We start from the raw sequence: 24,417 nt of genomic DNA, 5'->3' as shown, positions 1-24,417 counted from the left end.
GGCAGTCTGTATATCTTCTTTGGAGAAATGTCTATTTAGGTCTTCTGCCCATTTTTGGATTGGATTGTTTGGTTTCTGGTTATTGAGCTGCATGAGCTGCTTATAAATTTTGGAGATTAATCCTTTGTCAGTTGCTTCATTTGCAAATATTTTCTCCCATTGTGAGGGTTGTCTTCTGGTCTTGTTTATGGTTTCCTTTGCTGTGCAAAAGCTTTAAAGTTTCAGTAGGTCCCATTTGTTTATTTTTGTTTCCATTTCTCCAGGATGCAGGTCAAAAAGAATCTCGCTGTGATTTATGTCATAGAGTGTTCTTCCTATGTTTTCCTCTAAGAGTTTGATAGTTTCTGGCGTTACATTTTGGTCTTTAATCCATTTTGAGCTTATTTTTGTGTATGGTGTTAGGGAGTGATCTAATCTCATACTTTTACATGTACCTGTCCAGTTTTCCCAGCACCATTTATTGAAGAGGCTGTCCTTTCTCCACTGTACATTCCTGCCTCCTTTATCAAAGATAAGGTGACCATATGTGCATGGGTTTATCTCTGGGCTTTCTATCCTGTTCCACTGATCTATGTTTCTGTTCTTGTGCCAGTACCATACTGTTTTGATTACTGTAGCCTTGTAGTATAGTCTGAAGTCAGGGAGCCTGATTCCTCCAGCTCCGTTTTTCGTTCTCAAGATTGCTTTGGCTATTCGGGGTCTTTTGTGTTTCCATACAAATTGTGAAATTTTTTGTTCTAGTTCTGTGAAAAATGCCAGTGGTAGTTTGATAGGGATTGTATTGAATCTGTAGATTGCTTAGGGTAGTAGAGTCATTTTCACAATGTTCATTCTTCCAATCCAAGAACATGGTATATCTCTCCATCTATTTGTATCATCTTTAATTTCTTTCATCAGTGTCTTATAATTTTCTGCATACAGGTCTTTCGTCTCCTTAGGTAGGTTTGTTCCCAGATATTTTATTCTTTTTGTTGCAGTGGTAAATGGGAGTGTTTTCTTGAGTACACTGTCAGATTTTTCATCATTAGTGTATAGGAATGCCAGAGATTTCTGTGCATTAATTTTGTATCCTGCTATTTTACCAAATTCATTGATTAGCTCTAGTAGTTTTCTGGTAGCATCTTTAGGATTCTCTATGTATAGTATCATGTCATCTGCAAACAGTGACAGCTTTACTTCTTCTTTTCCAATTTGGATTCCTTTTATTTCCTTTTCTTCTCTGATTGCTGTGGCTAAAACTTCCAAAACTATGTTGAATACGAGTGGTGAGAGTGGGCAACCTTGTCTTGTTCCTGATCTTAGTGGAAATGCTTTCAGTTTTTCACCATTGAGGACGATGTTAGCTGTGGGTTTGTCATATATGCCTTTATTATGTTGAGGAAAGTTCCCTCAATGCCTACTTTCTGCAGGGTTTTTATCATAAATGGGTGTTGAATTTTGTCAAAAGCTTTCTCTGCATCTGTAGAGATGATCATATGGTTTTTCTCCTTCAATTTGTTAATATGATGTATCACGTTGATTGATTTGCATATATTGAAGAATCCTTGCATTCCTGGAATAAACCCCACTTGATCATGGTGTATGATCTGTTTAATGTGCTGTTGGATTCTGTTTGCTAGTATTTTGTTGAGGATTTTTGCATCTATGTTCATCAGTGATATTGGCCTGTAGTTTTCTTTCTTTGTGACATCCTTGTCTGGTTTTGGTATCAAGGCGATGGTGGCCTCATAGAATGGGTTTGGGAGTGTTCCTCCCTCTGCTATATTTTGGAAGACTTTGAGAAGGATAGGTGTTAGCTCTTCTCTAAATGTTTGATAGAATTCGCCTGTAAAGCCATCTGGTCCTGGGCTTTTGTTTGTTGGAAGAGTTTTAATCACAGTTTCAATTTCAGTGTTTGTAATTGGTCTGTTCATATTTTCTATTTCTATTTCTGATTCAGTCTTGGCAGGTTGTGCATTTCTAAGAATTTGTCCATTTCTTCCAGGTTGTCCATTTTATTGGCATAGAGTTGCTTGTAGTAATCTCTCATGATCTTTTGTATTTCTGCAGTGTCAGTTGTTACTTCTTCTTTTTCATTTCTAATTCTATTGATTTGAGTCTTCTCCCTTTTTTTCTTGATGAGTCTGGCTAATGGTTTATCAATTTTGTTTATCTTCTCAAAGAAGCAACTTTTAGTTTTATTGATCTTTGCTATTGTTTCCTTCATTTCTTTTTCATTTATTTCTGATCTGATTTCTGATCTGATTTCTGATCTGATTTTTATGATTTCTTTCCTTCTGCTAACTTTGGGGTTTTTTTGTTCTTCTTTCTCTAACTGCTTTAGGTGCAAGGTTAGGTTGTTTATTCGAGATGTTTCCTGTTTCGTAAGGTAGGATTGTATTGCTATAAACTTCCCTCTTAGAACTGCTTTTGCTGCATCCCATAGATTTTGGGTCGTCGCGTCTCCATTGTCATTTGTTTCTAGGTATTTTTTGATCTCCTCTTTCATTTCTTCATTGATCATGTCATTATTAAGTACTGTATTGTTTAGCCTCCATCTGTTTGTATTTTTTACAGATCTTTTCCTGTAATTGATATCTAGTCTCATAGCGTTGTGGTCGGAAAAGATACTTGATACAATTTCAATTTTCTTAAATTTACCAAGGCTTGATTTGTGACCCAAGATATGATCTATCCTGGAGAATGTTCCATGAGCACTTGAGAAAAATGTGTATTCTGTTGTGTTTGGATGGAGTGTCCTGTAAATATCAATTAAGTCCATCTTGTTTAATGTATCATTTAAAGCTTGTGTTTCCTTATTTATTTTCATTTTGGATGAACTGTCCATTGGTGAAAGTGGGGTGTTGAAGTCCCCTACTATTAATGTGTTACTGTCGATTTCCCCTTTTATGGCTGTTAATATTTGCCTTATGTATTGAGGAGCTCCTAAGATGGGTGCATAAATATTTACAATTGTTATATCTTCTTCTTAGATCGATCCCTTGAACATTATGTAGTGTCCTTCTTTGTCTCTTCTAATAGTCTTTATTTTAAAGTCTATTTTGTCTGATATGAGAATTGCTACTCCAGCTTTCTTTTGGTTTCCATTTGCATGAAATATCTTTTTCCATCCCCTCACTTTCAGTCTGTATATGTCTCTAGGTCTGAAGTGGGTCTCTTGTAGACAGCAAATATATGGGTCTTGTTTTTGTATCCATTCAGCCAATCTGTGTCTTTTGGTGGGAGCATTTAGTCCATTTATATTTAAGGTAATTATCGATATGTATGTTCCTATTCCCACTTTCTTAATTGTTTTGGGTTCGTTATTGTAGGTCTTTTCCTTCTCTTGTGTTTCTTGCCTAGAGCAGTTCCTTTAGCAGTTGTTGTAAAGCTGGTTTGGTGGTGCTGAACTCTCTCAGCTTTTGCTTGTCTGTAAAGGTTTTAATTTCTCCATCAAATCTGAATGAGATCCTTGCTGGGTAGAGTAATCTTGGTTGCAGGTTTTTCTCCTTCATCACTTTAAATATGTCCTGCGAGTCCCTTCTGGCTTGCAGAGTTTCTGCTGAGAGATCAGCTGTTAACCTTATGGGGATTCCCTTGTGTGTCATTTTTTGTTTTTCCCTTGCTGCTTTTAATATGTTTTCTTTGTATTTAATTTTTGACAGTTTGATTAATATGTGTCTTGGCGTATTTCTCCTTGGATGTATCCTGTATGGGACTCTCTGTGCTTCCTGGACTTGATTAACTATTTCCTTTCCCATATTAGGGAAGTTTTCATCTATAATCTCTTCAAATATTTTCTCAGTCCCTTTCTTTTTCTCTTCTTCTTCTGGAACTCCTATAATTCGAATGTTGGTGCATTTAATGTTGTCCCAGAGGTCTCTGAGACTGTCCTCAGTTCTTTTCATTCTTTTTTCTTTATTCTGCTCTGCAGTAGTTATTTCCACTGTTTTATCTTCCAGGTGACTTATCCATTCTTCTGCCTCTGTTATTCTGCTATTGATCCCAACTGGAGTATTTTTCATTTCATTTATTGTGTTGTTCATCGTTGTCTGTTTCATCTTTAGTTCTTCTAGGTCCTTGTTAAATGTTTCTTGCATTTTGTCTATTCTGTTTCCAAGATATTGTATCATCTTTACTATCATTATTCTGAATTCTTTTTCTGGTAGACTGTCTATTTCCTCTTCATTTGTTAGGTCTGCTGGGTTTTTATGTTGCTCCTTCATCTGCAGTGTGTTTTTCTGTCTTCTCATTTTGCTTATCTTACTGTGTTTGGGGTCTCCTTTTTGCAGGCTGCAGGTTCGTAGTTCCCGTTGTTTTTGGTGTCTGACCCCAGTGGCTAAGGTTGGTTCAGTGGGTTGTGTAGGCTTCCTGGGGGAGGGGACTAGTGCCTGTGTCATGCTGGATGAGGCTGGATCTTGTCTTTCTGGTGAGCAGGTCCACGTCTGGTGGTGTGCTTTGGGGTGTCTGTGGACTTATTATGATTTTAGGCAGCCTCTCTGCTAATGGTTGTGTTCTTGCTAATGGGTTGCTAATGGTTGTGTTCTTGTCTTGCTAGTTGTTTGGCATAGGATGTCCAGCACTGTAGCTTGCTGGTCGTTGAGTGAAGCTGGGTGCTGGTGTTGAGATGGAGATCTCTCGGAGATTTTCACCGTTTGATATTATGTGGAGTTGGGAGGTCTCTTGTGGACCAGTGTCCTGAAGTTGGCTCTCCCACCTCAGAGGCACAGCACTGACTCCTGGCTGCTGCACCAAGAGCCTTTCATCCACATGGCTCAGAATAAAAGGGAGAAAAAGTAGAAAGAAAGAATTAGTAGAAGTAGAAAGAGAGAAAGAAAGAAAGGAAAAATGGAGGGTGCAAGGGAGGAAGGAAGGAAGGAAGGAGGGAAGGAAGGAAAAAAAAAGGAGATAAAGTAAAATAAAATAAGATAAAATATAATAAAGTTTTTAAAATAAAAAACTATTAAGAGAAAAAAAATTTAAAAAACAAACAAAAAAACCGGATGGATAGAACCCTAGGACAAATGGTGGAAGCAAAGCTATACAGACAAAATCTCACATAGAAGCATACACATACACACTCACAAAAAGAGGAAAAGGGGAAAAAAATCATAAATCTTGCTCTCAACCTCCTCAATTTGTGATGATTCGTTGTCTAAAGGAGGGAAGGAAGGAAAGAAAGAAAGAAAGAAAAAATAATTATTAAGAAAAATAATTTTTTTTAAATGGACGAATATAACCCTAGGACAAATGGTGGAAACAAAGCTATACAGACAAAATGTCACCCAGAAGCATATACATACACACTCACAAAAAGAGAAAAAGGGGAAAAAATCATAAATCTTGCTCTCAAGTCCACCTCCTTAATTTGGGATGATTCGTTGTCTATTCATGTATTCCACAGATGCAGGGTACATCATGTTGATTGTGGAGCTTTAATCTGCTGCTTCTGAGGCTGCTGGGAGAGATTTCCCTTTCTCTTCTTTGTTCTCACAGCTCCCAGGGGCTCGGCTTTGGATTTGCCCCACCTCTGCATGTAGGTCTCCAGAGGGCATCTGTTCTTCACTCAGACAGGATGGGGTTAAAGGAGCCACTGATTCGGGGGCTGTGGCTCACTCAGGCCGGGGGGAGGGAAGGGCACGGATGCGGGGTGAGCGTGCGGCAGCAGAGGCCAGCTTGACGTTGCAGCAGCCTGAGGCGCGCCGTGCGTTCTCCCGGAGGAATTGACCCTGGATCCTCGGACCTTGGCAGTAGCGGGCTGCACAGGCTCCCCGGAAAGGGGGTATGGATAGTAGGAGTTGTTCCACGTGTAGATGTATTTCTGGTGTATCTGTGGCGAGGAAGGTGATCTCCACGTCTTACTCTTCCACCATCTTCCCGGAAGCCTCCAAGTGTCCTTTCATTTCTACTTGAAGGACTCCTTTTAGTGTTTCTTGTATGGTGGGTTTAGTGGTAATGAATGCCATCAGGTTTTTATTTACTGGGAAAATCTTAATTTTGCCTTCATTTTTGAATGATAGTTTTGCTGGTTATGGTATTCTTGCTTGGCAGTTTTTTTCTTTCAGCACTTTGAATATGTCATTCCACTCCCTTGTGGCCTGCTAGGTTTCTGCTGAGAAAACCATTGATAATCTTATGGGAGCTGCCTTAAATGTGATGGGTTGTTTTTCTCTTGCTACTTTTAAAATCTTTGTGACTTTTGACAGCTTGACTATAATGTTTCTTAGTGTAGGTCTCTGAGTTAATTCCAGTTGGAAGTTTTTCACCTTCTTGAATTTGTCAGTTTTTTCCCTCAAATTTGGGAAGTTTCTGGCCATTTTTTAAGTAGGCTTCTCATTCTTGGTCTCCCAAATTTGTATATTGGTCCATTTGATGGTGTCTAATAAATCCCTTATTCTGTCTTTATATTTTTCGTTCTTTTTTCTATTTGGTGGTCTAACTCAGGAATTTCAAGTGACTTGTCTTCAGGTTTGCTGATTCTTTATTCTACTTGATAGTCTGTTTTTTTTGTTTGTTTGTTTTGTTTTGTGGTATGCGGGCCTCTCATTGTTGTGGCCTCTCCCGTTGCAGAGCACAGGCTCCGGATGCGCAGGCTTAGCGGCCATGGCTCACGGGCCCAGCCGCTCCGCGGCATGTGGGATCTTCCTGGACGGGGGCAGAAACCTGTGTCCTCTGCATCGGCAGGCGGACTCTCAACCACTGCGCCACCAGGGAAGCGCTACAATCTGGTTTTGATCCCCTCTAGTAAAGGTTTCGATTTAGTTATTGTACTCTTCAGCTTCAGAATTTCTATTGGTTCTATTATAAAGTTTCTTTTTCTTCTTGCATTGTTTTCCTGATTTCATTTCATTTTCTGCCTGTTCTTTCTTATCTCATTGAGCATCTTAGTGCTAGTCATTTTAAATTCTCTGTTGGGTAATTCATAGATTTGTTTCTTCAGTTTCTGGAATTTTATTTCTTTGATTGATCCATATTTCCCTGTTTTTTTTGTATGTCTGGTTCTCTTTTGTTGAAATTAGGGCATTTGAAAAAATAACCTCCCCATCTTTTTGGAATACCTGTATATAGATGAAGACTTTTACTAGTCAGTCTGGGTAGATACTCTGGTGTCCTCTCAAACCTATTTTTAAAGATGCGTTTTCTTGGAGCTTGTGCATGTATCTCGCATCTGAAGAGGTTTATCTCTTTCTACTTGGGAACTTCCCATCCCTCACCTGTTATCTACTTTCCATATTGCAGTCTTGTGCTGCTTTAGCAAGCCATGATTGGAGTTACCCCTGTTGTCTGTCTGTGTTACTGCCATTTTTCTGGTTTGGTACCAAGCCAAGGGGTTCACGTTTGTTCTCATCTAGTCCCCAGACATCCAGCTTGTGCTGCTTTATCCAAGTCAGGTGAGACTGAAGCCAGTGCCTTATCAGTACCCCAAAAAGCCAGAATATTGCATGCAAATTCCACTCTTCTCTTTCCTTCCCAAAGGAGAGGACAGTTGTTGGGAATTTTTTCTTGATTGCACCACACTGTGCGAGGAAGGGGATGGAGTATGGTGGGTAAGAGCAGCAGACTTTCCTACCCACTACCATATGTCTCTTGGGGCTTGCTTTCGCTTGGGGTTCTATAATGTCTCGACAGGTTTCTGGACTTCTTACAAGTGAAATTTGTTTCTTATATTGCTAAATCATTGTCTTCATGAGGTAAGGAGGGTATAGGAGTTCCAATTCTGCCATCTTGCTGATGTTACCACACGGTAGTGTTTAAGGTCCTCCCTCTGATGACTCTAAGCCCTGTTATACTTATTTATTATGCTTATACTTCTCCTTTTTCGTTTTCCCTGAAATGTTGTTTACCTTCATTTTAACTATTTTGAGTGTACTAATTACTCAAAGACTTATTAGAAGATGCATTTCTTTCCCCTAAAGTTTTTAAACTTTTTCGAGTAATACTACAGTGTTACTTTCATTTGCTTTTCTATTTATTTCAAATGTTTTTGCATCCACAGCCAGGTTAGAACAGTTTATCTTAATTCTTTATCTTTTGTCTCCTCTACACAGATAACTAGTACAACACTATACTGTTTGGTTAAAATCATCCTTTTATCCTATAAAAAGCAGCAAGATATATTTGTTGTTGAGAAGAGTGATTAGTGGCATCTGCTTGATGTGATCCTAAGCACTTACCACCTTTTGTTTAGTATTATATGTATTATTATACTTAATTAACTCTTGAGTGGAATTATTTATTTTTCTCAATTTAAGAAATAAATGATGATAGTGTCATTAATGATGGAGGCCCAAATAATGGTAATTAGCATATAAATATTAGAATTCTCTTTCTATATTCCCTGTTTTGGGGAGCAGAAAAGGGTTAAATTAGTTTGTTCTGAAGTTTAGAATTGGGACATCTTTTTATGAAATTGTAAATCACATAGTGGCAAGTATTTATTTTTTAAGCGAAAATTGTAAAAATAATTTTGATTTGTGACCTAGGATACCACTTAATTGGCAATCAGTTACTTCTGGGGAAAAATAAATACTTACCTTGTTTGTTGAGTTTCTGCCTGTAATCGTGCCTGAACTGCCTGATATATAGTAGGCATTCACTAGATATTTATTGAATGAGTGTCTAATTATTCTTTAGATTCATATTAATGTTTACTGAACTGTTAGAACATATAAGCTACTTTCATATTCTCTATTTTATTTACTCATATCAAAAACTGAGGTTTAAGAATTATTCTATTCACTTTTCATATGATAAGCAATTGTGTCAATAGACTAAGTAATTTGTGTAAGGGGTTTAACAAGTGGCAATGCCAAGATTTAAATTTGTTTCTCAGTAAGATTTTCCACTATATTAGAGAAATAACAGATAACATATTGACAAGGCATTTAAAGGTCTTATTTTAAAAGATCCCTTGTGAATTGGGTTTTATTTTACCTTGGTATTTTTCTCCCCCAGAATCCACCAAACCCACCTGTATCACCAGGAAAGTCTGTGGTTGATGGCGGCAGCAATAACAGTGTGCCCTACAGGTGAGAATTGTAAACAGTCTATTTATCAAGTTTTTAATTAAGAGAACAAGGTTCTGATTTTCTTTGCAGAAAAATCTTGGAACGTGATTCTGTGTATTTATGTAGAGATAAGTGTTTGGTACACTGGATTAAGTATATTTGCTTCCTTTTTGCTTTGTTGTAATTGTTCACCTATGGATATTGATTTTGCTAATTTATTATAAGGCTTTAACCACTTGTGTTAAATAGTATTATCTTAAGTAATTGAGAAATGCTTTCATCAGGGGTGATAAAATCTAATGTGTGCAGATATTCGGACCTACATTTGGTTCTCAGGTTCAAGTATTGAAGACATAGAATATAGAAGGAAGACTCTCCCCTAATGCTGTAGACCCCAGCATTCCAAAGTCTTTGTGCCAGCTTTGCTTCACTGCCTTCACTCTCAGTTTAATGCTTTAATATCCAAGTCTAGCCACCCTTTTTTCCAAGGGGCCACTGCTTTCTCTATACATAAATAGATATTCCCTAGAATGGCATATCAAGTGACCATTTGTATGTATATATATTTCATAGAAATGCAAACACAGTGAGACAGATGTTGGAGTCCAAAAGAAATATAAGCGAGAGCACACCGCCCTCCTTTCAAACCCCTGTGAATACAGGTAATATTCTTAACACTGAAATACATTTTCTTAGGAATTGAAGGTTTTGGTTCTCTTTTCTTATGTTCTTTTGAGGTTGAAATGGACTAAGAAACGGAGCACAGTTATGTAAAACTGAGTGCTAAGCACAAAGTTTATTTAAAAATCAGGATCGCAGATATGCATGAAAATACAGAAATTCAGACCTCTACTGTAGTGGTTCTCAAACCTTTGGGTCTTCACATCCCCTTATAATCTTAAAAATTATTAAGAATCCAAAGAGCTTTGTTTATGCGGGTGTACTAATTGATATTTACTATGGTAAAAATTAAAACATAAAAATTTTTAATGTTTATTTATTCACTTTAAAATGATTACAAACCTATATTATGAACCATAAGTAACATGTTTTGATGAAAAGTAGCTCTTTTCCAAGCTTTAAAAAAATTAGCAAAAAGAGTGTTATTGTGTTAAGTTTTTATAAATCTCGTTTATACCTCACTTAAAACATTAAGATGGCTGAAGATACCTGGATTCTCATATCTGCCTCTGCATTCAATCTGTTGCAATTTGTTGTTATGGTTGAAATATGTGAAGAAAATTCAGCCTCATACCAATATGTAGTTGGAAAAGGCCTATAGCCCTTTTAGTGAGTTGTGGATATTCTTCTTTGATACAGCAAGTAGTAGTTTCTTACAGGTTAGTTGCAAAGTGGAATCAGAAACGACACCAATAAACTTTTCTAAATTTTTCATTAAAATTCATTTGTCTATCTTGTGCTTGGATGGCTCTTTCACTAATATCATTGATCATTTGGAAAATATTCACTGAGTTTTCTGAGTCTTCCAAATGTTGACACATTTCATTAATAAATTTTTTTAAAAAATCATATTTATTTATTTCACTATCAGTTCTTCTCAGACAAGTCTTTAAAGATTTGGGAAGCTGTCATGCCCTCAGTGGCAGGTAGACGTGTTTTCCAAAGTTCTAATTTTTTTTTTCTTTTTTTTTTGCGGTATGCGGGTCTCTCACTGTTGTGGCCTCTCCCGTTGCGGAGCACAGGCTCCAGACGCGCAGGCTCAGCGGCCATGGCTCATGGGCCCAGCCGCTCCGCGGCATGTGGGATCTTCCCGGACCGGGGCACGAACCCATGTCCCCCTGCACCGGCAGGTGGACTCTCAACCACTGTGACACCAGGAAAGCCCCTAATTTTTGTTTTTTAAAACTCAAATTTTATTATTGCCAATAAATACTGTTGGTCATTTTCTTTGAAGTGACTGCCATATTTGGTTTATTTTCAAGAAAATATTTGCCAGGTACCCAAGTGTGAATAACCACAGTATGCTTGTAATTCTTTCAAGTAAAAGTGGTTTTCCATTAAAAAATCCTGTTAGCTCAGCTTACAACTCAGCCAGTCTTACAAGCACTTTTCCTTGAGCTGACCATCCTTATTTGGCATGCAGCAGTAATGCCCTATGTGTACTTCCCATTTCTTCACATAAAATATTAAGACGGACTATACTCAAGAATTGAGATTTAATAGAATTAGTAGTTTTTACTACTTCATAATGAACATTGTTTTATTTATTTATTTTGTGTGGTATGCAGGCCTCTCACTGTTGTGGCCTCTCCCGTTGCGGAGCACAGGCTCCAGACGCACAGGCTCAGTGGCCATGGCTCACGGGCCTAGCCGCTCTGTGGCATGTGGGATCTTCCCGGACTGGGGCACGAACCCGTGTCCCCTGCATCGGCAGGCGGACTCTCAACTACTGTGCCACCAGGGAAGCCCCATAATGAACATTCTTAAATGAAACTGATTTTGTTTGGCTTTTACTGTGCACATGTGGTGTTAAAGAGTTCAGTGATGGTTTGGTACGACTACCTTGATTTTTATACTGAGACATCAAAAGTTTTACTCACCATTGCTTTTGCTCCATCATTGTAAATATCTACACAGTGAAAAAGTCAAATAATGTTTTCTTATTGTTATGGAAATTGTTTGGACATTTCAAACTTCCTGAAAGGGTCTCAGTAATCCCCAGGTGTCTCCCTAGACTGCACCTTGAGAATTGCTGCTCTAGCATGCCTATGATTTTGGAAAGACTACAAATCATTGAGAAGAAACTTGGTCATTGATTTTAAACCTGTTCAAATGAGAATAAACACAGATGGTTGAACTAAAATGACTATAAAACTATAGTGACAAGCATTTTGATTTTCTCTGCTCTTTGTCATCTGCTCCTTAATTCATCTCCCATCTTCACTGTGCTATTTTCCATATCACATAATGTCAATAGAGTGTTAATAGAGACAGCCTCTCCTCACCAGTTCCTCCCCAGGGAATCCAGTAAAATTTTTGATCCACAGATAGAGGTTTCACATTGTCCAAATGACAAAATACCATCACCAGGTTTACCTGTTATTCATTAATGGTACTCTTTCTAGATTTTCTATTTGAGTTTATGTATTGCCAGTGTTCTAAGGCATTTATAATATATTTAATGTACTTTCAAAATTGTCTATACAATTTTACCTAGTTTTCAATGTTTTTTAGTTGTTTTTCCAACTAGTTACTCTGAAGTAAGTAAAATAATTTTCAGAGACTCCTTTTATAGAGATAGCAGTCCTCTGCCTTAATCATAAAACATGTGCTGTTTTCATAATGTACCAGATACAGATGCAAAAATGCTTCTACAGATAATCTAAGAGTTCAAGGATTTAAATCTTGAATTAAAAATTTAATTATGAGAGACTTTCCTGTATATATTGCAATACATCAAATTTGTATTATATTATCTTAGCTGATAGATAGCTATTTAAACTGAGACTTCTTTTTTCTTTTTATAGTATCTTCAACCAATCTTGTCACTCCTCCAACAGTTGTCAGTAGTCAACCTAAATTGCAGCCTCCAGTGACGTCGGGTTCTCTGACAGCAACGTCAGTTCTTCCTGCACCCAACACAGCTACAGTAGTTGCTTCTACTCAGGTGCCTAGTGGAAATCCCCAACCTACAATCTCTTTACAGTCTTTGCCAGTGATTTTGCATGTACCTGTTGCTGTATCCTCCCAACCTCAGCTCCTACAGAGCCATCCAGGGACTTTAGTGACCAATCAACCATCTGGCAACGTTGAATTCATTTCTGTACAAAGCCCACCTACAATGAGTGGTCTAACCAAAAATCCAGTATCTTTGCCATCCTTGCCAAACCCCACTAAACCAAACAACGTTCCTTCTGTGCCCAGTCCTAGTATTCAAAGGAATTCTCCTGCCGGTGCTGCACCATTAGGAACAACACTTGCTGTACAGGCTGTTCCAACAGCGCACTCTATTGTACAAGCCACAAGGACTTCTTTACCCACAGTAGGCCCATCAGGACTCTATAGTCCATCAAATAATCGAGGCCCTATACAGATGAAAATCCCAATTTCTGCTTTTAGTACTTCATCTCCTGCAGAACAGAGCAGCATGGCCACCACAAGAATTGGTAAGTCAATATGGAGGTTTAATAATAGAAATGCAAGCATGTTAATAGTCTATAGGTAATTGAACATGTGTGTGTGTGTGTGTAAGTGACTAGCATTACTGGAAGAACAGAGTAAATAGAATTTCCACAGAGATTATTTTTAGTAAGTTTTTTGTTACCTAAGAGAAATGATGTTGTTACAGTGGGATTTGAGAGAGAGTTTATTTTGAGTGAGAAGTTAGCATTTGTAATTTATCTTTTACTAATTTTCCTAATCTGTGCGAATTTTTAATTTAGGCTTTGTAGCAAGCATTATGAATTACTTTTCTAATACATTTTTCAGATATATCTGAATAGAGCAAGTATATTTTAAAGGATCTAATTGACATAATATATGCTAATAAGAAGAAAATAAAAACCACATATCTTCCCTACCCATTTGGAAAAATCCTCTGTGCAATCACTCATATCTTGCAAATTTGAGAGGTTTAAAACTAGGTCTTCCCTCTTTAATTTACTACAGAATGTTTGCTTGCTTTTTGTTTTCTCTTTTATATATTTTTCCGTTATGACATATGATTATGTTTGCATATGTATATATACTTTGAAGTATTGCAAAAAGGAGAACTTGATTGCTCCTGTTTTTCAAATCTGTAAAACTCTATGTCTTCCTTGTTCTTCAAAAGCATACATTTTTTATGCATTCTTGAACTTGTTTATTCTTTATTTCTGATTTCACATTTATCCCCACTGCTTTTGGAAAGACAGGAAAGAGAGCCTAGTCATCATGTATATAATGAAATTGCCAATAGTATCTGTCTTACTGATGTAGGAAGTGACCGTGGAATATAAGAAACAGATTATAAAGTACAAAATTACTCTTACAAGTGAGATATACAAGCCTTGTTTTTTTTAATTTCTCATGTAGTCTTCAGTAGTGTACTTGCCCTCTGAGTATATTTTCTCATAAAATAGTGATGGTGTTTCATAGAGTTATTGAGAGTAAATGAATGGCAGCTAAAAATTAATATTGGACTGAACCTGAATATCATCCTCATATAATTAACATCTGGGATATAAGAGTAAATCTGAAATTTCAAATAGAATTATTAGTATTTAAAATTAAATATTTGCATGGTACAGTAACCATATTTTTTTAGCATTATCTGCTATCACATCCTTATATGCTAAAGATGCTTACTTTTAATAGAGGTCAGTGATGAGCAAGATTTTGGGGGTTACTTCATATTTCTCTAATTTATTTTTCTTCCAGTCATTACTGTTTTTTAATATGTCAGGTGGAAGATGATTATCATGGACATTCTTTTATGAGATTCTGGAGTTTTTTTTCTTTATGAAATTTTTAGCCTAGTTGACATTGTTTCTAATTCATGGTCACAAGATAAGATATATTCTTAAATATAGAACTTTCCCTGAAAGACCATGGCCTGAAAAGAAATAAATAACTTAAAAGATTATTTTGTTTAATGTTATGAATGCAAGTACCCTAAATACTTCTACAATATCAGAATTGTAATTCAGTTTCATTATCCTGTTAACATTGTATGAACATCTGTTGACACAAAAGGTACGTTTTTCCCAAAGTTATCTAGCTTAGTGCGCTTTATTAGTTGTAATGAGTGTTAGTCTGTTTTGTATCTATTTAATTACTTGACTGTCCTTGATTATTTTTGTATATAAAATTAATAGTTTTCCCCATTATTATTAATTAGAACATCACTCTACTTTTGTGATATATACATTTATACTTACACTTAGAATTTTATATTTTAACATATATTTAACACATTTATATGTACTTTAATACATAAATTATATTAAGGAAATCTTCATTTTGAGTTCTATTTAGAATGCTTACCTACTTTTGAAAGTAAATTATTAGATATTAACCAAAAATGTTAATGATAAGCTTTGTTTTTCATAATGTTAATTAGAATGAGATCCTATGAGATGATATGTTCTTTGATCATGCATAATTTTAGGGGTGCCATAAATGGCATTAAAGTAGGCATTTAGCTATTGAGGCTTGCCAAAGCCTAAGCTGAAGCCAAATAGCAAATTTTGGCTAAATATGAAGGTTGAACCAAACTTTAATACATCCCTAATGTGATAAAGTAATTAGTTTTAAATCCTATGCTTATGTAGGTTTTATTTACTTAATGAGAACATATACTGTATAACTAGATATGCATTTGTATGTATTTTATATACATATATCCCCATAGAGTAAGTCAATATTTTTTGTAAAATGTAAAGTAAAAATTGTTCTAAGGACTACTTGGAAATTTAGAGACCAAATGATAGCTTATATCATTTATTCATAAAATATCAAATGCTTGTATTCTAAAATCCTGCAGATACACAGAAATGTACAAAATAGTCCCTATTCTAACCAAGCTCATAATCAAATACGGAACTTGGATATTAAATAAATAATTAATTATCAATGTGATGAGTGTAAAGATATGAAGGTTTCTGTGAGAGGATATGGGAGATCTGGGATGGTATGAGAATGGAGTGAATGGAAAGATGGTGGGAAATAAGGTTTTAAAGGATTTTTACAGAGAGGAAGGAGTGTGACATCCATGAACACTGGCTGCAGTGAGGGGAATGGATTAGAGGGGGAAAAACAGAGTTAGAGAGACCAGTTAGGAGGCTCTTGGAGTGATCTGAATGAGAGATGGTGTTGTAAAAATGATTTAAAGGTCTTGCATTGCATTCATTTTCATACCATTATCCAGCACCTACTGGGGTATACTACTAATTGGCACTCCTGTAAAACCTTTTTATTATTCTGGTAAAAATTCAGTGTTGGTAAAAAGTGACAATATCTTTTCAACATAAAAAGATAGAGATGTTTCCCATATGACAGAAAGAATTTGAGGTACATTTTTTTTTTTTTTTTTTTTTTTTTGCGGTACGCGGGCCTCTCACTGTTGTGGCCTCTCCTGTTGCGGAGCACAGGCTCCGGACGCGCAGGTTCAGCGGCCATGGCTCACGGGCCCAGCCGCTCCGCGGCATGTGGGATCTTCCTGGACCGGGGCACGAACCCGTGTCCCCTGCATCGGCAGGCGGACTCTCAACCACTGCGCCACCAGGGAAGCCCGAGGTACAATTTTTGACTTTACACCCTGCCAGTTTTTTTTTTTTTTTGCGGTACGCGGGCCTCTCACTGTTGTGGCCTCTCCCGTTGCGGAGCACAGGCTCCAGACGCGCGGGCTCAGCGGCCATGGCTCACGGGCCCAGCCGCTCCGCAGCATGTGGCATCCTCCCGGACCGGAGCACGAACCCGTGTCCCCTGCATCGGCAGGCGCCCCAACTTTAGCTAATTCTGAAAGTAAAAAGTTACAAATCAATCTATCAAGCAATAAAATTGGCAGAGTGGGGCTTCCCTGGTGGCGCGGTGGTTGAGAGTCCGCCTGCCGATGCAGGGGACACGGGTTCGTGCTCCGGTCCGGGAGGATGCCACATGCTGCGGAGCGGCTGGGCCCGTGAGCCATGGCCGCTGAGCCCGCGCGTCTGGAGCCTGTGCTCCGCAACGGGAGAGGCCACAACAGTGAGAGGCCCGCGTACCGCCAAAAAAAGAAAACAAAAACAAAACCAGAATTTATCTAAAGTAGATATTATAGTAAAAGAAAACAAAAGATGCAGTGAGACTAAAAAATGATTAAGAATCAAGAAAACAATCTGTAATAAAGGGGTAGGGGAAGTTAACTGAAAATCTAGAATAAGGAATATTATTACAGCTTTGTGAATAATTAACTCTTTTTCCTGAGATAGTTAGTCAAAGAATCACTCTGGATAACAGAACTCTCATAGTTATTAGTATTTGTGTGTGTGTGTGTGTTTGTGTGTGTGTGTGTAAAGAAGTAAAACATTTTATTAAGCAGTCTAAATCTTCTCTGAGTCTTGAGGATAATTGTATGAGGATATTTCAACAAAAAATAAAAATGAAGCTCCCTCACCTACTTTGCTTCTGAATTTACCTTTTATTTTCATTTGAAAATGAAAATGTCTTTTAAATCCAAATGAATGTATTGACATTGTATATATGTATTAAATAATGGGTAGTAAATTGATGATGTTTTGGTAATATCATAAGTGTAATTTAATACTCAGCCATGTAGGATCAGTACCCTGGAATTTATTTTTTATTAAGTAGTATTTCAAGAACTTCACAGTCCAGAAGAGAAGCTGATTCATTGTAAATGAAGTAATTTTAAGGTATTAAAGATATGTATATATCTTTTTTAAGTTATACACATCTTAAATTATTTCCCTGCGATATTCCCTAGGTTAGAGTTATATATATATATATATATATATATATATATTACATATATTCTTCCTACGAAAGGAACTAAGATAATTCAGATAGGGTAGGGAGAAATTGTAAGGGCCTCCTTTTATGTGCCTAGCCTAGAAAACCCTCTTTTTTAATAGGTAGAGATTTATCCTGATTTTTTTGACATACAGATTTATATGTAGAAATACATGGTTCTGTCTCCTGTTTCTGTTTTGTTTTTTTAATATAAATGGTTTACTTTATATGTGTGTTATGAAGATTTACAGATGAAAGGAGTGCCATATTTTGACCAACTTTTTTTTGACAAAAAAGCAAGGATGGAATGTTTCAACACTAGAAAATTCCTATTAATATAATTGACCACATTTTACCAAAGAGCAAAACTGATTACTCACCTCAGTAGATGCTCAAGACATTTGATAAAATTTAATACCTTCTCTTTAGAAATTGAGGCAGAAAAACCTATTTGGTTTCTTTTCTGTGCTGTTTTTTCATTCAGCTATCTTTTTTACAACTATATAGTTGTAGTTCTATACATACAACTTTCATGTGTGTGTGTGTTTGTGTGTACATACATGCATGCACATACATACATATGCCACAAACTCAACACAAGTTAATTGAAAACTGAATAAAGAAAAATCATCTGTGATTGACCTACTGAGATTATCCATGTATATTTCATCAGAATCACTGTAACTATTTTTCTAGTGAATTTATTACATTTTTGCCATGCTATTAAATTTTTTTTCTCCAAAGGTATATAGTATGGAAGGATTATATTTTATTTAACTATTCATGTTTCAGCATTTAAGTTACAGACGTCTTAAATTGTTTCCCTGCAATATTCCTTAGGTTAGAGTTAAAATTTCTGGTTAATGAGTATGTGAAGTGTTTTGATCTCTATTACGAATTTGTCCTTCTGAAAGGTTTTGTAGTGGTGGTCTATGAGAGGATCTATTTACATATGTAACATGTTGACAGACAAAAACAATTGGAGAAAATTAACATGAATTGTTGTATGTAAAGCAACCCATCCTTTCACATTTTGTACGTGCCTTTAAGAATAGCTCTGAGTTTTGCTTTGTTTTGTTTTTTGGCTCCTCAGAAAACCAGACAAACAAAACAATAGATGCTTCTGTTAATAAGAAAGCAGCTGATAGCACATCACAGGTAAGATTTTTCCTACTGTTTCAAAGTAAAATTCTAATTACAGTCCATAAGAGAATGAATTTCTATCAATATTCTTTGGTAAAATGAAAATTATTCTAAGTCTGCTTTTTACAACTGTTCAGAAATTTTTAGTGTCTCTGTGTTGTTTGACAAGAATTGAGTTTTTTTGCTTAGTAGTTCTCTTAGAAATAATATGTTTATTAAATTAACTAACTGCTTGGATTATATATAATTGGCAGTCTAGTTGTTTTTCTTCATATATTGTGAAGTTTTAAGTCTCCATGTGTAATTTCTTCCTGGCCCATCTTTTTAAGAAGGTCTCACTGGTTTACCTCCCCCACGGGGGTCCCCCCACCCAGTCCTCTGTCCTGCCATTGCCAACACACACGGAGACATCATTTTAGTTTCTTCAAAGCTGAGCAGAGATAGCTTTTATGGAAAGGAAATCTTGGTCTTTCTGATAGCTTATTAGCACTTTGCCAGTCCTGGTACTTTTTCATGTTAAATTTAAGTCACTCAGGAATGGAGTAACTACTTTTTTCCTGTAAATTAACAATGTTCATCATACTTCTTCTACTATATTGCTTTAGGTGTAATAGATTTATAGGGAAGCCATTAGGTTGTTGATAGTCTAATTTTATTTTCTTCCCTTCCTCTTAATCATATCAAGAAATGCATATATTTTTCCTAGAAAAATAAAAAATCTTGAATAAGTCAGGCATGAATAAATGACATGAATTTTAAAACAAGGGCATAATCTTTCATTTTGACTGTTTTCCTTTAAAATGATGGATTTTAAACCAAAGATAGGTGTACACCATGCTTTATAGAAAGCTATTAGAAATATTTTATTTCTTACAAATTTTAGCAGTCTTTTTATATGATATTCAAGATCAGAGTTTTGATTGCTTCTGAGGATGTCTTGTAGTAGCTGTGTTTTTAATTAAAAGTATATGGAGTACTTTCTGGAAGACACATGGTATAGGAAATGTTGATATATTCAGTGACTTCTATGTAACATTTATAGGAAGTCTAGCCTTACTTTATAAAGTAAACCTAAAACTAAACAAAGAAATTACAAACAACTTTATTTCCCTCAGTAGTTTTTTTTCTTGTTTGTCTGGACATACTAGGTAATGTTTCAAGACACGAAAATGGACATTGTAATGGCTGTGTTTTTATCTTATTAAAAATGATGATTCTTGGGCTTCCCTGGTAGCGCAGTGGTTGAGAGTCCGCCTGCTGATGCAGGGGACACGGGTTTGTGCCCCGGTCTGGGAGGATGCCACATGCCGCAGAGCGGCTGGGCCCATGAGCCTGCGCGTCCGGAGCCTGTGCTCCACAACAGGAGAGGCCTCAACAAGGAGAGGCCCGTGTACGGCAAAAAAAAAATTGATGATTCTTCTAAAGTTGTACTGTCTAATGTGGTAGCCACTAATCACATGTTCGCCATTTAAATTAAAATTTAATTTAAGCTTAAATTAAAAATTTACTTCTTATATCACAGTAGCCCCATTTCAAGGCTCAATAGCCAAATATAGGTAGTAACTACCATATTGGAAAACAAAGATACAGAACATTTTCATCATTGCAAAAAGTTATACTGGATTGCTGAAATAAAGTGTATGTAATATTATAAACATCTAGGTGAAATTAAAATTGATATAAAAGTTTGCTATACTTTTAAAATTGTTTACTTAAAAATATCCTTTTTAAATTAAAGAAAAACAACAAAGCAAAATAATATAAAATCCAGTAACACCCTGCTGCTTATTATATTCTAGGAATTCTAAAACATCATGTGTTACTCCCCACTTCACAGGTTTTAGAATCTAAAATGTTTTACTTTACATTGTATTGTATAACTTACATTTTGATGAACCAGTCGATCCAAAAGACGCCTGAAATAGTAAGTGACTGCATCAGGTAGCAAAGAGACAGTGCAACCAAATATTAAGTTCTCAGTGGTTATTTTATTTGGCTTACAGGAAGAGTAATTCAATACCATTGTATGAAAAACACATACAAGTAGCATGACTAGGGAGCTAACCTGCCAAAGTCATGCCTGGTCAAAAAAAGATTTTCAGCTTTGAATGAGTACCAGTTATGGATTTAAATAATAAATATAATATGCAAGCTTTATTATATGATAAGAAACCATTTTAGAAATATATATGTGCTGCCAGTTATAAATTGATGCTTTACTGGCTCTTTTGGGTTACAAATAAAATTTTTGTTGTTGTGCTGAATACCTTGATTATTTATTTTTTTATAAATAATTTATTATTTATTTATTTATTTATTTTTAAATAAATTTATTCATTTTGTTTATTTATTTTTGGCTGCGTTGGGTCTTCGTTGCTGCGCACAGGCCTTCTCTAGTTGCGGTGAGCCGGGGCTACTCTCCCTTGCATGGGCTTCTCATTGCCGTGGCCTCTCCCGTTGCAGAGCACGGGCCCTAGGCGTGCAGGCCTCAGTAGTTGTGGCACGCGGGCTCAGTAGTTGTGGTGCACGGGCTCAGCCGCTCCACAGCACGTGGGATCCTCCGGGACTAGGGCTCGAACCCGCGTCCCCTACATTGGCAGGCGGACTCCCAACCACTGCGCCACCAAGGAAGCCCCAACACTATTGTTTTTTGAGGATATATTAAGAAATTATCATTAGGTTTTTCCCCTGTATGTTGCTTAGTAGCAAGTAGAATCTGGTATGAAACAGGTAGCTTGTGATTCTTTAGACTGTTAACTTTCTAAGTATACTCTGCCAACTTCTTTTTTCTCTGCCAAATCTTACTTAGTTGTACTTCTGAACTCTTTAAGGCTATTATAAATTAGAAGGAATCTGGATGGCTTGTATGGAAATGATCGTTGTTCAGACATAGCTAATTTGAAAATAATTAAATATGTAAAATATTCTCTTTGTAGTCCTTGAAGATTTCTCTAATGTCCTCCAAATAAGTATTTATTAACATATTCCATATAATGAGTTATTACTACATATTTTATTCATAGATCTCATTTCATACAGTACATTACTAATATATTTCATATGGTGAAAAACATTATTTATTCGAAGTAACATCGTATGTTGTAAAACAGTATAGAAATCTTTTTCTGCCGCATCTGTAGTTTTATACTACTTTTTTGAGGGACTCAAGATCAGCCTCAATTTTGTTTATTTGCTATAAGGACTTATAAGACCTGTGACAGGTTATACTCATGGTTATGGTTTATCACAGCAAAAGGTAGAGAGCAAAAACAGCAGGAAAAATATATGCATCAAGTGGGATTAAGTGCGGTCAGGCTGAGGCCTCCATATTCTCTCCTATCCAGCACTGCACAGGATGTGCTGTCTCTCTGGTTATTAACTGCAGGGACATGTGCCAATAGTCTTTGCCCAGAGAAGACTGACTATCAGGGTCTGAGCTGACTATACAGCTGCCTCTTTCTTTGTAACCAGCCATGGCAGTCAAAACTCAGGACCTCAACAATGAAACCAGGTGTGCATCGTCAGACTTGATGTCTGTGCAAATCAATCCTGATAAGCCAGTATGACACTGTTTAAGGAGTACATAAGAAAATTATCATTTATTAATGTAAACTTTCTAAGGGTCACATTCCTGGTAGCCAACCAAGCCTGCCTGTAGTTCCCAAGTCCCCTTGGAGAGTGTGTGGAGTGAACAACCAGGTCTTCTGTATTTATAACTTCCCTTGCAATTGTTGAAGTGCCCTACTCTAGCCTTTCAAATATGTTCTAGTTATTGCCTTTCAAATATGTTCTTGTTATTTGTTTCAGTAAAAAAAAAAAACCAAAAAACCCCCCAAAAACCTACAAAGCCAGTATCTTTGCTTTCTTGAAATTTTCTTAGTGTTCACTTAATGAGAGTGGTCTCATTTTGCGGGAAGGACACATGATTAAGTAACTTTTTAATAAAATAGATTCTTAGTATTAAAAGCTATTTGATACAACTAAGATGTTTTTTAATAGTTTCAAATTGAGTAATTCTGTAATGTGTGTAAATGCAGATATAGGCATGTAATGTCTCTGATTACATAAGTTTTCTTAGAATTGATGGCAGAAAAAATGCGAAAATATATAAATGTGCACCTAGTGGCATAGAAATAATAAGCTCTAGAGTCAGACAGTGCCTCCTGTCACTTAATAATGTGTAAGCCTTGAATAAGTTATCTAACACCTTGATTTCTTACTTATAAAATATGGCTAATGCTGGTCTCAACCTCAGGATTATTGTAAAGATTAAATTTGTTAATGAATGTATTGATAAAACACTTAGCACAGAGCCTGATGGGAATAGTGCCAGCTATCATGACTGTCTTATAATTGCTGTTAATAGTTATTGAAATAATTCAGTTTTATTTCTCAAGAAGAAAATATAACCAGGAAACTACCTGTAGTATGTGATAATAGATGAATTTTATCAGTCAGGTTATGGTAAATAAAAATATAATGTAGGTTAGATCATTGATTATAGATCTTCTCTTCCTATTATATTATACATTATAGAAAAATATGCACCTTATAATAGAGCATCAAAACATGAGTGAAAACAATAAAAGAAATAGACAAATTGACTGTTTTATCGTTATAAGGTTTACCTCTTTATATGTTGTCTAACATTAATGTGATTACAGCAGTTTTTTTATGCTTGCTTTTTTTAGTGTGTTTGTGTATTTGTATTTAAAGTGAGTATCTAGAAGAAAACTAGTTATTTCTTGATTTCTTGATATATTATTTCATCTGACAATCCCTAATTTTGATAGGAAATTTCATTCCATTTAGTTAGTATAGTCGTTGATATGGTTGAATTTAGGTCTGCTGTTCTGTAATTTAAAAAATATGTCATCTATTTTTTTGTTTCTGAGTACTGTTTCCCTACTTTTATTTTGTGTTGATTTTTTAATATTCTATCTTAATTTTTCTGTTGTCTTCATGTTTTTCTCGTTTTCTACTTTTGAGATTTCTTATTTGCACATCTGTTAATATTGTATTTTCCTTTAATTCTTTGACATATTTTTTTCATTTTTTAAAAATGGAAGTATAGTTGATTTACAATGTTGTGTTAGATTCTGGTGTATAGCAAAGTGATTCAGTTATACATATGTATATATTCTTTTTCATTATAGATTATTGCAAGATATTGAATATAGTGTCCTGTGCTATACAGTAGGACCTTGTTATCTGTTTTATATATAGTAGTTTGTATCTGCTAATCCCAAACTCCTAATTTATCCCTCCCCCACTTTTCCCCTTTGGTAACCATAAGTTTGTTTTCTATGCCTGTGAGTCGTTTCTGTTTCGTAAATAAGTCAATTTGTATCATATTTTAGATTCCACGTATAAGTGTTATCATATATTTGTCTTTCTGTCTCACTTACTTCCCTTAGTACAATAATCTCTAGGTCCATCCAAGTTGCTGCAAATGGCAATATTTCATTCTTTTTTATGGCTGAGTAGTATTCAATTATATGTATATATGTATGTATGTATATGTATATATGAGTGTGTGTGTGTGTGTGTGTGTGTGTGTGTGTATATATAATCCCACATCTTTTTTATCCATTTATCTGTCACTGGACATTTAGGTTGCTTCCATGTCTTGGCTATTGTAAATAGTGCTGCTGTGAACATTGGGGTGCATGTATCTTTTTGAATTAGAGTTTTCTCCAGATATATGCCCAGGAATGGGATGGCCGGATTATGTGGCAGCTCTGTTTTCAGTTTTTTAAGGAGCCTCTTTATTTTTCTCCATAGCAGTTGAACCAATTTACATTCCCACCAACAGTGTAGGAGAATTCCCTTTTCTCCA

At 36.0% G+C, this 24,417-nt stretch overlaps 1 protein-coding gene across 2 annotated transcripts in view; it reads left to right on the top strand.

The window, feature by feature from the left end:
- The window catches only part of ATF7IP (activating transcription factor 7 interacting protein), a 129,703-nt gene that overhangs the window by 90,633 nt on the left and 14,653 nt on the right, over window positions 1–24,417 (top strand). For both annotated transcript variants that reach the window (XM_032644189.1, XM_032644188.1), the window contains exons 7-10: window positions 8,935–9,008; window positions 9,561–9,649; window positions 12,476–13,114; window positions 18,529–18,593. In XM_032644189.1, coding sequence (XP_032500080.1) covers window positions 8,935–9,008; window positions 9,561–9,649; window positions 12,476–13,114; window positions 18,529–18,593 — 867 coding nt within the window. The remainder of the gene's footprint in view (window positions 1–8,934; window positions 9,009–9,560; window positions 9,650–12,475; window positions 13,115–18,528; window positions 18,594–24,417) is intronic.

Source organism: Phocoena sinus, chromosome 10 (genome assembly GCF_008692025.1).
Source record: "Phocoena sinus isolate mPhoSin1 chromosome 10, mPhoSin1.pri, whole genome shotgun sequence".
Taxonomy (NCBI): Eukaryota; Metazoa; Chordata; class Mammalia; order Artiodactyla; family Phocoenidae; genus Phocoena; species Phocoena sinus.
This window is presented reverse-complemented; position numbering and strand designations above follow the sequence as displayed.